Raw genomic sequence first — 14,647 nt, 5'->3', positions numbered from 1 at the left:
GTTTGGTTGATAGGGAATTTGATGGGTCAAAGAGTACCATGGGTGCCATCACTCATGTCTATACACAGATGTCATTCATGGTTGTATTGATGTTGCACTCATAGTTATAGTCACAGATAACCCATGGTTTTACTCACACATCACTTATGACTTGTGGTTTGAAATGGGTAAAAAAGTGGAAAGTGATACGGAAGACTAGAAATGTTCTGAAATAACTGATGGTGTGATGAAATTGTTGTAAAATTCTGTGACTGGTGTACAAAAAAGGTGGTAAAATTGCACATGATTATTGCAAATGACAGATACAGTGTAGCCTCCGGGAATAACATACTGTTCTTTACTATGTTATGGCTTGTGTCATTACTTGGAAAACTCATTTAGCGATTAATATCCTGAAAGTTACTTTGAGTGATGACTGTAACAGCCCCACACCTGCTAGACCAGGGAAGGTATGTAACACGATTATTCATTCATTGAGGTGGTAATTGTTTAGACAGCTCTATGTCCGTGTTAGCTTCAGGTATTGACTAATTATGTTCTGCATTGCTTGTGTGATGTTTAGACGTAAATGATATTTGTGGAGCATTTTTTTTTTACTGAACAATAGTAAATGAAGCTATAGGGTTATGTTTGTATAGAAAAATATGATGTTGAAATTGGTAATAAAGTAGTAAAATATAAACAAAACAAATGAATAGCTTCATGTAATTAAAAACTTCATCTAATCACATGTGCTAATCAAAATGATATAAAATATCAACAGTAAATTCATCATCTGCAGACGATGGTTTACATCATCTGTTTGTTCACATTCTGTGCTGTGTTGCCAGTGCACTTTCATAAGTGTGACATGCATTGCAACCAGCTTATTGGACATTAAGGTAAATCTTAGCTGCAAGGAAGGTCAGAAAAGGTTTTCGTAGGTCCTGTTATTTTTTCACAATTTTATTACATATGGTATGTTAATTAATCCTTAATCTCCATGATGTAGTTTGATTATTGCCGTATTTAATCTTAAGTTAGGATAGTCGGTCCTCTGCAAATATTTCTGTTATTACAATGAACTGTGTTAGGCTCCTAAAACGTAATTAGTCATTTTCAGGACAACTTTTGATGCAAAGCTGAAATAGATTCTTACCATTAATGTATTTTGGTAATTTTTTAGTGATCACCTAACAATATAAGTTATGTTCCGGATGATGTTTGGTGATTGTGCAAGTGCTTCTAGGTTATATTGGGCCCAGGAGGTTAGAATCACTTGATAGGGCATATTAACCCACCTGTGGTTCTCATATATCCATGCCAGGTACATACCATTAAAAGAACTGATATCATCATAATACATCAGGTGATGTCTTAAATTCTGATAATTTACCTTCTCCAAATTAAATAGGCAGTATAAGAGTACCGGATAGTTTGTTGTGGGGCAAATACATAGTGAGTATTTCTTTTTTGAAGTTGGGTATAAATAGTTTTTTCACGTATTCACTGCTGTCCTAAATTGAATTCCATATGATGCTACTTTCTCTACTGTGGACTTTTTTTTATCAACAAAGAAGAAATTGGTAGCCTGTACATTAATTAATTCTTATTCATATTATTATACTTAATCGCTGTCTCCCGCTCTAGCAAGGCAGCACAAGGAAACAGATGAAAGAATTGCCCAACTCACCCACATACACATGTATATACATAAACACCCACACATGCACATATACATACCTATACATTTCAGCATATACATACATATACATACACAGACATGGTGGAGAGGATCACAATTTTGCGCGTGATCAAGTATATTCCTATGAGTCCACGGGGAAAATGAAACTCTTGTCATGTTTCATTTTCCCTGTGGACTCATCAGAATAAATAGACACATGTACATATTCATACTTGCTGCCTTCATGCATTCCTGTCGCCACCCCACTACACATATACATACACAGACATATACATGTATACATATGTGCATATTCATACTTGCTGCCTTCGTCCATTCCTGTCGCCACCCCAATACACATATACATACACAGGCATATACACATATACACATGTACATATTCATACTTGCTGCCTTCATCCTTTCCTGTCGCCACCCCACCACACATGAAATTCACGCACACACCTCGCACGTGCTAGGTAGTGCTAGGAAATGACAAAAAGGCCACATTTGTTCACACTCAGTCTCTAGCCATCATGTGTAATGCACCGAAACCACAGCTCCCTTTCCACATCCAGGTCCCACAAAACTTTCCATGGTTTACCCCAGATGCTTCACATGCCCAGGTTCAATACATTGATAGCATGTCTACCCTGGTATACCACATCGTTCCAATTCACTCTATTCCTTGCACACCTTTCACCCTCGTGTATGTTCAGGCCCCGATAGCTCAGAATCTTTCCTCACCCATTCTCTCTTAAATCTTATAAACAATATGATATTGCAAATCATGGACTAATTTTAATGATGCAACAATGTTTGTATGTTTCCTGATGTGACAACTGTTGCTTTGGAAATAAAATAGTGTATTTTCTGAGCACTTCTTAACGATGGTCACATCACCAGAGATCAATCATCTTCTGAGTATTTGGTCTTATAATGTAGTTGGATGAGTTTTCTTTCATGAATTGGTTTAGGTTAAGGAGTGTCTGTGAATTCTATCAATATCTGTTAGTTTCTCTGAGGTGTACTCCATTTCATCTTGCAATTTTATGTAGTTTGTGTGGGGCATACTAAAAATTTTTGATACTGTGCCTTGCGTTATACCAATGTTGACTTATTTCAAAATTTAGTACAATCCTAGGTGTATGATATATTGTGTATTTTACAGTCTACACTGGAATTTACATCTCTTGCACAATCAAGAAAAGTATCAAAGGAATCATGCATATACTGAATGTTGATAATTACATCATACTTTTTATTCAGATTTTTCATTTATCATCTCAAGGATTGAGTACTATTGTATTGTTGGCAGATGTAAGCCAAGGGTGATCAAAACTTTCAAGAAGTCAAGAAGTTGATCACAGGTTCTGAAACCTAATTTAGTATGAGTATGAATGATAATTATTGTTACATGAAGGATATTAAATTATTGAGCTTAATTGAATATAGAAATTCAGCAGAAATGTAACATGATATTTTCATACTTGTTTGTTCTGTCCCATTTTTGCAAGTTAGTGTCAAAGTCAGATGAAGAATTATCTTATTTACTCATCCACTCACTGGAATTTGTATATAATGCACTGAAAACAGAGCCTCATTTTCACATTCAGAACCCCACAGACCTTTCTGTGGTTTGAAGTGACCAATTTGTTTAATATGGCTCAAGTCCCACTTTGTGTATACCACATTACTCCAGTTCATTGTATCTCTTACACATGTTTTACCCTCCAGAATGTTCATACCCCAGTAACTTAAGCCTCCACATCTGATGTGTGTATCCTTTTTGTCATTTTATCTTGCCTCATCCTCTCCTTATGTTTCAGTACACTCTTGTCATCTCTCTCAGTCATACTCTGCTTATCATTAAACATTCCTTAAACAGTCATTTCTTATGCGGTCAAACTTTCTAACATCACATACTATCCTCAGGCATTTATTTCATTTCCAGCACATCCACTTTTACACTGACACTTTTAATTTTTTAAGGGTTCAGTATGGAGAGAATTATGAATTGGAAAAAGAAAAGACAAGGGAAAGTATTTAGAAATTTTGGGTGTGAAAAAACCTATATTTTGAAATGTGCCAGGTCATATTTATTGGGAAGGGCATAAGAAGGTGGAGAGTTCCAAAGCTACGAAGAAGCGCGAGGTAGCGCTAGGAAAAGACAACAAAGGCCACATTCGTTCACACTCAGTCTCTAGCTGTCATGTAATAATGCACCGAAACCACAGCTCCCTTTCCACATCCAGACCCCACAGAACTTACTTCTAATAAAACTGGATACAGCTGTTTCAGAGAATTAAGTGTATCTGACAAAAGAATCATTTCAGTCGCAGGTGAAACGTGACCCATCTGCACCTAAACGGCCAAGCAATGCTTTCCTTCAGTTTTGTCAGGAACAGCGAGACACAACCACAGCCCAGCACCTCCAGCAAACAGGAAGACCTTTTGATAAGAAACAGTTGACGAAACTTCTTGCTGCACGTTGGAATGCTCTATCAGAAGATGACAAAAAGGTAAGAAAGTGTGTGCTGCTGATTGAGAAGACAGTAGTCTTATAAAGTGTTTGTGATCATAATGTGGATCATGGAGTCTGAATCAAATAACTTTTTTGAAATTTGTATGTATGAATGAAATGTGCTAGCATTTGAGGGGTAAGGAAACTCTTGAATGGATGAAGAAACTGTATTGATGTAACAAAAATAAAGAAGCTTTTTTACAAGTTTCTTAAGCAGGTTCAACTTTATTTAACACAAATTTACTTAGATGACATAATGAAAGATTCAAGTTAGTATTTATGAAATGTGCTAAGGTTGATGAACTAGACCCTACAGTACCTGGCAAACCAATGCATTGCATAATTACTGTGTACCTATTGGCAACTCATGGCTAGGGCATTAAGACATTTGTTTCTTTCCTTTCATTGCAAAGCTTTGGAACTCCTAGTATTTTCATGTCTTTCCAAAGTGCTACAACCTGCTTCTTTTTAAGATTTCTTTCCTTTCAGAAACAGTGACTTCTTTGTTTTCTAATTTTCTTTTGGTCCCTCTGCTTTCACAGCTAATCTTTGGAGCAATTTGCCTTTTCATGTCTTTATGAGTAGCTACAACTTACTTTTTTTTTTTAGTTTCTTGCCTCTTCAGAAACTCTTTGGTTATACTTTTTTATCTTTTGTGTGTTTTCTGGCAGTTGTTTATTTTCTCTGCTAAGCTTTGGAACTGTGTGTGTTGTCATGGTTCCCCCCACAGTAACAACCTACTTTAGTTTTCTGCTTCTTTTGGAAACACTTTGATTTTGCCTTTTCTTAATGCATTTTCTTTCATTCAGAGTCTAGTAATAAGGAAGGCTTGTGTGACTGGAGCCTTTGGAAAAATGAAGGTATTATTTTTAAGGTTGCATAGTTGGATTGATGAATAAAGTAATGTGAAATAGTAGGACAAAGAGTGCACATATTTCATGGATTACTATAATGCATCCTCTACATAAGGTCATTTGCGTAAAACTGTTTACCATAGCTTGAGATATCTATTTTGGTTTGTCCTATGGACTAGTTTATTTTTTATACATATAGCTGTCTAGTTGTAAATCATTTCTAATATTTTAAAAATGTTAGCCAATTTAACGTTTAGATTAAGATTTAAATTTTTTGGAAGGATAAAGGACTGACACCAGTTGGACCACTGCTGACTTCTTAAATATGGATGGACTCTATCTGACAGGACTGAATGTATTTGATTAGAGATTGTGATGGAATATAAAAGGAGTCTACATTATGTTACATACTGAGAAATAAAGGAAAGAATGTTTAAAATTATATAAGGGTCTTCATCTGTTCTGATGCAGCATTCAGATATAAGTGTGCAGAAGAGGATCTAAATTTTCACCTTTTTTATTATGTGTACCTTTGCAACTTAATTTGGTTTGAACGTATCCCTCGTAAGATAAGTCCTCCATTCACAGTATTGCTTGTTTAGAAAATCCCAGTTTTTTGTTTGCCTACCCATTCATCCCTCTTCCTCTTGATCTGTCTAACTGTTGGTGTTCCACACAAACCTCCTAAATGATTTCAGTACTGGAAATGATTGCATCTCACCCTATTATTTCCAAAGGTCATTTCCAACAAACTCATTTTAATTTCCCTGTACTGTCTTCATCTGTTGAAATAAGTTTTCCTTTACTCATTATATCTCTAATAAAACACCATTGCCAGTTCTGTGATTTGACACTATTTGCTTTCCTTTCATGCACCAAGGACTAAGCAGAGGTTAGTAAAACATAACTGCCAGTACTTTTGATAATATTATTGTATGACCTCATCTTTATTCAATGTCCCTGGTGTCTGTTGCTTCACTGTGTGTCTTTATTCACATTATTCACATTCACTATGAACTTTTTCTTTTCATAAACTCTTTAAACTTAAGACACTTGCTTCTGTGGATTCTCTCTTGAATCTGCCACCAAAGCTGTTTCATCAGCAGACAACTGACTCACCTTCCAGGTCACCTCACCCCTGTTCCTCTCTATATGTACATACATATACATATCAACATCAGGACACATACACAGACATATACATATATACACATGTACATGTTGATACTTGCTTGCCGTAATCCATTCCCGGCGCCACCCTGCCCCACAGGAAACAGCATTGCTACCCCGTTTCAGCGAGGTATCGCCAGGAAAACAGACAAAAAAAGGCTGCATTTGTCCACACTCAGTCTCTAGCTGTCATGTGTAATGCACCGAAACCATAGCTCCCTATCCACATGCAGGCCTTACAGACCTTTCAATAGTTTACCTCAGACATTTCACATGCCCTGGTTCAGTCCATTGACAGCACGTCAACCCTGGTATGCCACATCATTCCAATCCACTCTATTCCTTATATGCCTCTTACCCTTCTGTATGTTCAGGCCCTGATCGCTCAAAATCTTTTTCACTCCATCCTTCCACCTCCAAGTTGGTCTCCCGCTTCTCCTTATTCCCCCAACCTCTGACATGCACATCCTCTTTGTCAATCTTTCCTCACTCATTCTCTCCATGTTTCCAAACCATTTCAAGAGTCCCTCTTCTGCTCTTTCAACCACACTCTTTTTAGTTCCACACATCTCTCTTACGCTTTCATTACTTACTCCATCAAACCACCTCACACCACATATTGTCCTTAAACATCTCATTTCCAACACATCCACCCTCCTCCCAACAACCCTATCTATAACCCATGCCTCACAGCCATATAGTATTGTTGAAACTACTATTCCTTCAAACATATCTATTTTTGCTCTCCGAGATAACGCTCTCTCCTTCCACATTCTTTATCGCTTTGAGAACCATCACCCCTTCCCCCACCCTGTGATTCACTTCAGTTTCCATGGCTCCATTTGCTGCTAAGCTCACTCCCAGATATCTAAAACACATCACTTCCTCCAATTTTTCTCCATTCAGACTTATCTCTCAACTAACTTGTCCTACAACCCTAGTAACCTTGCTCCAATTCACATTTACTTTTGACTTTCTCCTTTCACACATTTTTCCAGACTTAGTAATGTACCTGAATGTTTCATGATTTCTCATTTGTGTGTAAAAATTAGATTGAGAAGCCTCCGATAGGAACGTAACCCCCCCTTTTCATTGAAGCCTGTGGGATTCACTGGTTATTCCGTATAGTTGTTTTCCAGGAACTTCTCTCCAACGTTAAGTAGGCATTAGACTTATAGGTATTTGGTGCCCTCTTCTCAATGAAATAGCTCTTTATCTTTAGTACTTGAGTATGTCTCTCATCATTGATATTCTCATAGCTCTTACAGTTAACCCTCTTGGTACTATGTGCATTAGTCATTGCGTGCAAAGCAAGGTGCTTTTGCTGTCAGTTTACATATATAATTTCTTGCCTAAAGATGAATTAGCATGCATTGAAGGCTCAGTTGACTAACCATAGATAGCAACCCAAAGAAATGATGAGACATTCGAGCTGTCTGGGGATCTCAAGAACTTGCTCGTGACCTTGATGGACAATTGTGTACCTTCTCTTGGGACACTTCACTCATACTGCTCTTGGTATCCAATGCTGTGCCCTCATTGCCCATACTTAAAATTGGCCTATCCAGTAACTGTGTTTGTTCTAAACTAAGGATACTCAACTCCTAATTCATATAAAAAATTTATGGTTTTGATATTTTTTGTGCACTTAGGTGTCTGTGTATGCTCCTGTTAGCACATAACTTTATTTACAGCAGATATGTAGCATATTTTGGATGCACATATATAAGAATCTGTCCCAGGTTTGAGGCTCTTGCATGTTGGCCCTAAAGGTTATTCTGAGGCCACCCTAACCCTAAAAGACAGATTTGCTCACTGTATTCATTCAAAATGGGCAAACTAGCAGCCTGAAATAATAATGAAAGTATTTCATGATCAAAGGCAGGACCAGAGGTACAAAAGCCTGACATCAAAGGCCACTGTTCAAAGTTCAGACTTATTCAGAATTTGGGTAAAGTTTTAAGCCACTGCATATTGGCTATGGAGGGCTCTTTTGAGGCCACTGAAGGCCACCCCAGCTTTATAGTTTACATTTAGTTCACTACAATTATTCCAGAGAGGCAACCTAGCAACCTTAAATTATAATAGAGGTTACTCAGGATGAAAGGCAGGATCCAAGGGGAACAAGGCCTGGTCTTAGGGCCAACAGATTTGGTACAGCTTCATGCAATGTTTGAGTATATGTACTTCAGAATCTGTGCAAGGTTCAAGTTACAGCATATTGGATTTGATGGCCATGAGGTAACCAAAGGACACCCCAGCCTTTTATAGATAGGTAACACTTCTTTAAAATAGCCAAACTGGCAGCCTCAAATCATGAAGTACCTCATGGTCATAGGCAGGATCCAAGGTTATCAGAACCTGACTTTAAAAGTCATCAATGGCCATCTTGCAAGGGGCCCACAATTTTGGATGTAGGCATTTTAGAATCTGGGCAAGGCTAAGCTACTGCACATTTGCCTTGAATTCAGTTCTGACTGACACCTTTTAGATTACACTCAGTCCACTTTACCCATTCAAAAGTAGCCACCAAGTGGCCCCAGTTTATAGGTAGGATTTAGGCGTACCAGAGCCTGGCCTTAACGGCCAACAATGGTTGTCTTTCATTTCAGTGTTCAGAGTTTCTGGAACTACATGGTATCCTTTTGACTTAGAAGTGACCAGAAAATTTGGTTTGTCAATAGTCAGTCTTCAAGGCCATTTGAAAGTCAGCAGATGCCATTTTGATATGAAGCCATTTTTATAAAAGCCATATTTTTCCTATGCTGTCATAAATAATTTTTTTCTCCGATTGTAGGATTGGGCATTCAAGTAAATAATGTTTCTCCTGAACTAGAGATGGTTGAAATGTAATTCATGAAAAAGATTATTATACTTTTTTCCTTTTTTTGCACCTTTCATAAATCTATAAAAATAATGGACACTGAAAAGGTCAAACATTATAAGTATATGGATGTGAAACCCATATTTTGGGTGCAGCTGAGTGAGTCTGTAAGCAGTTTTGATGCATGAGACCGGGTTATAGTGATGGGTGATTTGAACGCAAAGGTGGGTAATGTGGCAGTTGAGGGAATAATTGGTGTACATGGGGTGTTTAGTGTTGTAAATGGAAATGGTGAAGAGCTTGTAGATTTGTGTGCTGAAAAAGGACTGGTTTAAAAAGAGAGATATACATAAGTACGTATGTAAGTAGGAAAGATGGCCAGAGAGTGTTATTGGATTATGTGTTAATTGATAGGCATGTAAAAGAGAGATTTGCGGATGTTAATGTGCTGAGAGGTGCAACTGGAGAGGTGTCTGATCATTATCTTGTGGAGGCAAAGGTGAAGGTTTGTAGAGGTTTTCAGAAAAGAAGAATATTGGGGTAAAGAGAGTGGTGAGAGTAAGTGAGCTTGGGAAGGAGACTTGTGTGAGGAAGTACCAGGAGAGACAGTGCAGAATGGAAAAAGGCAAGAGCAAAGGACTAAAGGGAGTGGGGGAGGAATGGGATGTATTTAGGGAAGCAGTGATGGCTTGTACAAACTATGCTTGTGACATGAGAAAGGTGGGAGGTGGGCTGATTAGAAAGGGTAGTGAGAGGTGGGATGAAGAAGTAAGATTATTAGTGAAAGAGAAGAGAGACATTTGGTCGATTTTTGCAGGGAAATGGTGCAAATGAGTGGTAGATGTATAAAAGAGAGAGGCAGGAGGTCAAGAGAAAGGTGCAAGAGGTGAAAAAGAGGGCAAATGAGAGTTAGGGTGAGAGAGTATCATTAAATTTTAGGGGATGGGGAGAAAGAATACTTCCCACACATTCCTCATGTGTCGTAAAAGGCGACTACAGGGGACAGGAGTGGGGAGCTAGAAACCCTCTCCTCCTTGTATTTTAACTTTCTAAAAGGGGAAACAGAAGAAGGAGTCACACGGGGAGTGCTCATCCTCCTCGAAGGCTCAGATTGGGATGTCTAAATGTGTGTGGATGTAACCAAGATGAGAAAAAAGAAGAGATATGTAGTATGTTTGAGGAAAGGAACCTCGATGTTTTACCTCTGAGTGAAACGAAGCTCAAGGGTAAAGGGGAAGAGTGGTTTGGGAATGTCTTGAGAGTAAAGTCAGGGGTTAGTGAGAGGACAAGAGCAAGGGAAGAGTAGCACTACTCCTGAAACAGGAGTTGTAGGAGTATGTAATAGAGTGTAAGAAAGTAAACTCTAGATTGATATGGGTAAAACAAAGTGGATGGAGAGAGATGGGTGATTATTGGTGCATATGCACCTGGGCATGAGAAGAAAGATCATGAGAGGCAAGTGTTTTGGAAGCAGCTGAATGAGTATGTAAGTAGTTTTGATGCACGAGACTGGGTTATAGTGATGGGTGATTTGAATGCAAAGGTGAGTAATGTGGCACTTGAAGGAATAATTGATGTACATGGGAAGTTCAGTGTTGTAAATGGAAATGGTGAAGAGCTTGTAGATTTATGTGCTGAAAAAGGACTGGTGATTGGGAATACCTGGTTTGAAAAGGGAGATATAAGTATACGTATGTAAGTAGGAATGATGGCCGAAAGTGGCGAAAGTGAAGATTTGTGGAGGTTTTCAGAAAAGAAGAGAGAATGTTGGGGTGAAGAGAGTGGTGAGAGTAAGTGAGCTTGAGAAGGAGACTTGTGTAAGGAAGTACCAGGAGAGACTGAATACAGACTGGAAAAAGGTGAGAAAAAAGGACGTAAGGAGAGTGGGGGAGGAATGGGATTTATTTAGGGAAGCAGTGATGGCTTGCGCAAAAGATGCTTGTGGCATGAGAATTGTGGGAGGTGGGCAGATTAGAAAGGGTAGTGAGTGGTAGGATGAAGTAAGATTATTAGTGAAAGAGAAGAGAGAGGCATTTGGACGATTTTTGCCGGGAAATAATGCAAATGACTGGGAGATGTATAAAAGAAAGGGGCAGGTCAAGAGAAAGGTGCAAGAGGTGAAAAAGAGGGCAAATGAGAGTTGGGGTGAGAGAGTATCATTAAATTTTAGGGAGAATGAAAAGATGTTTTGGACAGAGGTAAATAAAGTGCGTAAGACAAGGGAACAAATGGGAACATCAGTGAAGGGGGCTAATGGGGAGGTGATAACAAGTAGTGGTGATGTGAGAAGGACATGAAGTGAGTATTTTGAAGGTTTGTTGAATGTGTTTAATGATAGAGTGGCAGATATAGGGTGTTTTGGTCGAGGTGGTGTGCAAAGTGAGATGGTTAGGGAGAATGATTTGGTAAACAGAGAAGAGGTAGTAAAAGCTTTGTGGAAGATGAAAGCCAGCAAGGCAGCGGGTATTGCAGTGGAATTTATCAAAAAAAGAGGGGGTGACTATTGTTGACTGGTTGGTAAGGTTATTTATTGTATGTATGACTCATGGTGAGGTGCCTGAGGATTGGCGGAATGCTTCCATAGCGTTATTGTATAAAGGCAAAGGGGATAAAAGTGAGTGCTCAAATTACAGAGGTATAATACAGTTTATTGAGTATTCCTGGGAAATTATATGGGAGGATATTGATTGAGAGGGTGAAGGCATGTACATAGCATCAGATTGGGGAAGAGCAGTGTGGTTTCAGAAGTGGTAGAGGATGTGTGGATCAGGTGTTTGCTTTGAAGAATGTATGTGAGAAATACTTAGAAAAGCAAATGGATTTGTATGTAGCATTTATGGATCTGGAGAAGGCATATCATAGGGTTGATAGAGATGCTCTGTGGAAGGTATTAAGAATATATGGTGTGGGAGGCAAGTTGTTAGAAGCAGTGAAAAGTTTTTATCGAGGATGTAAGGCATGTGTACGAGTAGGAAGAGAGGAAAGTGATTAGTTCTCAGTGAATTTTGGCGGCAGGGGTGCGTGATGTCTCTATGGTTGTTTAATTTGTTTATGGATGGGGTTGTTAGGAGGTGAATGCAAGAGTTTTGGAAAGATGGTCAAGTATGCAGTCTGTTGTGGATGAGAGAGCTTAGGATGTGAGTCAGTTGTTGTTCGCTGATGATACAGCGCTGGTGGCTGATTCGTGTGAGAAACTGCAGAAGCTGGTGACTGGGTTTGGTAAAGTGTGTGAAAGAAGAAAGCTGAGAGTAAATGTGAATAAGAGCAAGGTTATTAGGCACAGTAGGGTTGAGGGACAAGTCAATTGGGAGGTAAGTTTGAATGGAGGAAAACTGGAGGAAGTGAAGTGTTTTAGGTATGTGGGAGTGGATTTGGCAGCGGATGGAACCATGGAAGCGGAAGTGAATCATAGGGTGGGGGAGGTGGCGAAAGTTCTGGGAGCGTTGAAAAATGTATGGAAGTTGAGAATGTTATCTTAGAAAGCAAAAAAGGGTATGTTTGAAGGAATAGTGGTTCCAACAATGTTATATGGTTGCAAGGCATGGGCTATAGATAGAGTAGTGTGGAGGAGGGTGGATGTGCAGGAAATGAGATGTTTGAGGACAATATGTGGTGTGAGGTGGTTTGATCAAGTAAGTAATGAAAGGGTAAGAGAGATGTGTGGTAATAAAAAGAGCGTGGTTGAGAGAGCAGAAGAGGGTGTGTTGAAATGGTTTGGTCACATGGAGAGAATGAGTGAGGAAAGATTGACAAAGAGGATATATGTGTCAGAAATGGAGGGAATGAGAAGTGGGAGAGAAAATTGGAGGTGGAAAGATGGAGTGAAAAAGATTCTGAGTGATCAGGGCCTGAACATGCAGTAGGGTGAAAGATGTGCAAGGAATAGAGTGAATTCGAACAATGTGGTATACCGGGGTGGACGGGTGGACGTGCTGTCAGTGAATTGTACCAGGGCATGTGAATCGTCTGGGGTAAACCATGGAAAGTTTTGTGGTGCCTGGATGTGGAAAGGGAGCTGTGGTTTCGGTGCATTATACATGACAGCTAGAGACTGAGTGTGAATGACTGTGGCCTTTGTTGTCTTTTCCAAGCGCTACCTCATGCATAGGTGGGTGGAGGGGGCTGTCATTTCATGTGTGGCAGTGTGGTGATGGGAATGAACAAGGGCAGACAGTATGAATTATATATATGTGTATATGTCTTTGTGTATATATGTATATGTATACGTTGAGATGTATAGGTATATGTATGTACGTGTGTGGACGTGTATGTATATACATGTGTATGTGGGTGGGTTGGGCCATTCTTTTGTCTGTTTCCTTGCACTACCCCGCTAATGTGGGAGACAGTGACAAAGTATAATAAATGAAATAAACAAATGCTCTTATTCACATTTACTCTCAGCTTTCTTCTTTCACACACTTTACCAAACTCAGTCACCAGCTTCTGCAGTTTCTCACACGAATCAACCACCAGCGCTGTATCATCAGCGAACAACAACTGACTCACTTCTCTAACTCTCTCATCCACAACAGACTTCATACTTGCCCCTCTTTCCAAAACTCTTGCATTCACCTCCCTAACAACCCCATCCATAAACAAATTAAACAACCATGGAGACATCACATACCCCTGCTGCAAACCAACATTCACTGAGAACCAATCATTTTCCTCTCTTCCTACACGTACACATGCCTTACATCCTCGATAAAAACTTTTCACTGCTTCAAACAACTTGCCTCCCACACCATATATTCTTAATACCTTCCAAAGAGCATCTCTATCAACTCTATCATATGCCTTCTCCAGATCCATAAATGCTACATACAAATCCATATGCTTTTCTAAGTATTTCTCACATACATTCTTCAAAGCAAACAACTGATCCACACATCCTCTACCACTTCTGAAACCACACTGCTCTTCCCCAATCTGATGCTCTGTACATGCCTTCACCCTCTCAATCAATACCCTCCCATATAATTTCCCAGGAATACTCAACAAACTTATACCTCTGTAATTTGAGCACTCACTTTTATCCCCTTTGGCTTTGTAATATGGCACTATGGAAGTATTTCACCAATCCTCAGGCACCTCACCATGAATCATACATACATTAAATAACCTTACCAACTAATCAACAATACAATCACCCCCCTTTTTTTGATAAATTCCACTGCTATACCATCCAAACCTGCTGCCTTGCTGGCTTTCATCTTCCGCAAAGCTTTTACTACCTCTTTTCTGTTTATCAAATCATTCTTTCTAACCCTCTCACTTTGCACACCACCTCAACCAAAACACCCTATATCTGCCGCTCTATCATCAAACACATTCAACAAACCTTCAAAAATACTCACTCCATCTCCTTCTCACATCACCACTACTTGCTATCACCTCCCCAGTAGCCCCTTCCCTGATGTTCCCATTTGTTCCCTTGTCTTATGCACTTTATTTATCTCCTTCCAAAACATCTTTTTATTCTCCCTAAAATTTAATGATACTCTCTCACCCCAACTCTTATTTGCCCTCTTTCACCTCTTGCACCTTTCTCTTGACCTCCTGCCTCTTTCTTTTATACATCTCCCAGTCATTTGCATTATTTCCCTGCA

The 14,647-nt window shown here is 39.2% G+C and overlaps 1 protein-coding gene across 3 annotated transcripts in view; it reads left to right on the top strand.

The window, feature by feature from the left end:
• Positions 1–14,647, top strand: part of LOC139758474 (uncharacterized) — a 38,515-nt gene that overhangs the window by 16,461 nt on the left and 7,407 nt on the right. For 2 of the 3 annotated variants that reach the window (XM_071679936.1, XM_071679935.1), the window contains one exon: positions 4,000–4,185. In XM_071679936.1, coding sequence (XP_071536037.1) covers positions 4,000–4,185 — 186 coding nt within the window. Of the gene's footprint in view, positions 1–3,999; positions 4,186–5,921; positions 5,934–14,647 lie in introns of all 3 variants that reach the window. The other variant, XM_071679937.1, reaches the window with a different exon arrangement.

Source organism: Panulirus ornatus, chromosome 30 (genome assembly GCF_036320965.1).
Source record: "Panulirus ornatus isolate Po-2019 chromosome 30, ASM3632096v1, whole genome shotgun sequence".
In the NCBI taxonomy this organism is placed as follows: Eukaryota; Metazoa; Arthropoda; class Malacostraca; order Decapoda; family Palinuridae; genus Panulirus; species Panulirus ornatus.
Note: the sequence above shows the minus strand (reverse complement) of the source record. Positions and strands in the feature narration are given on the sequence as shown.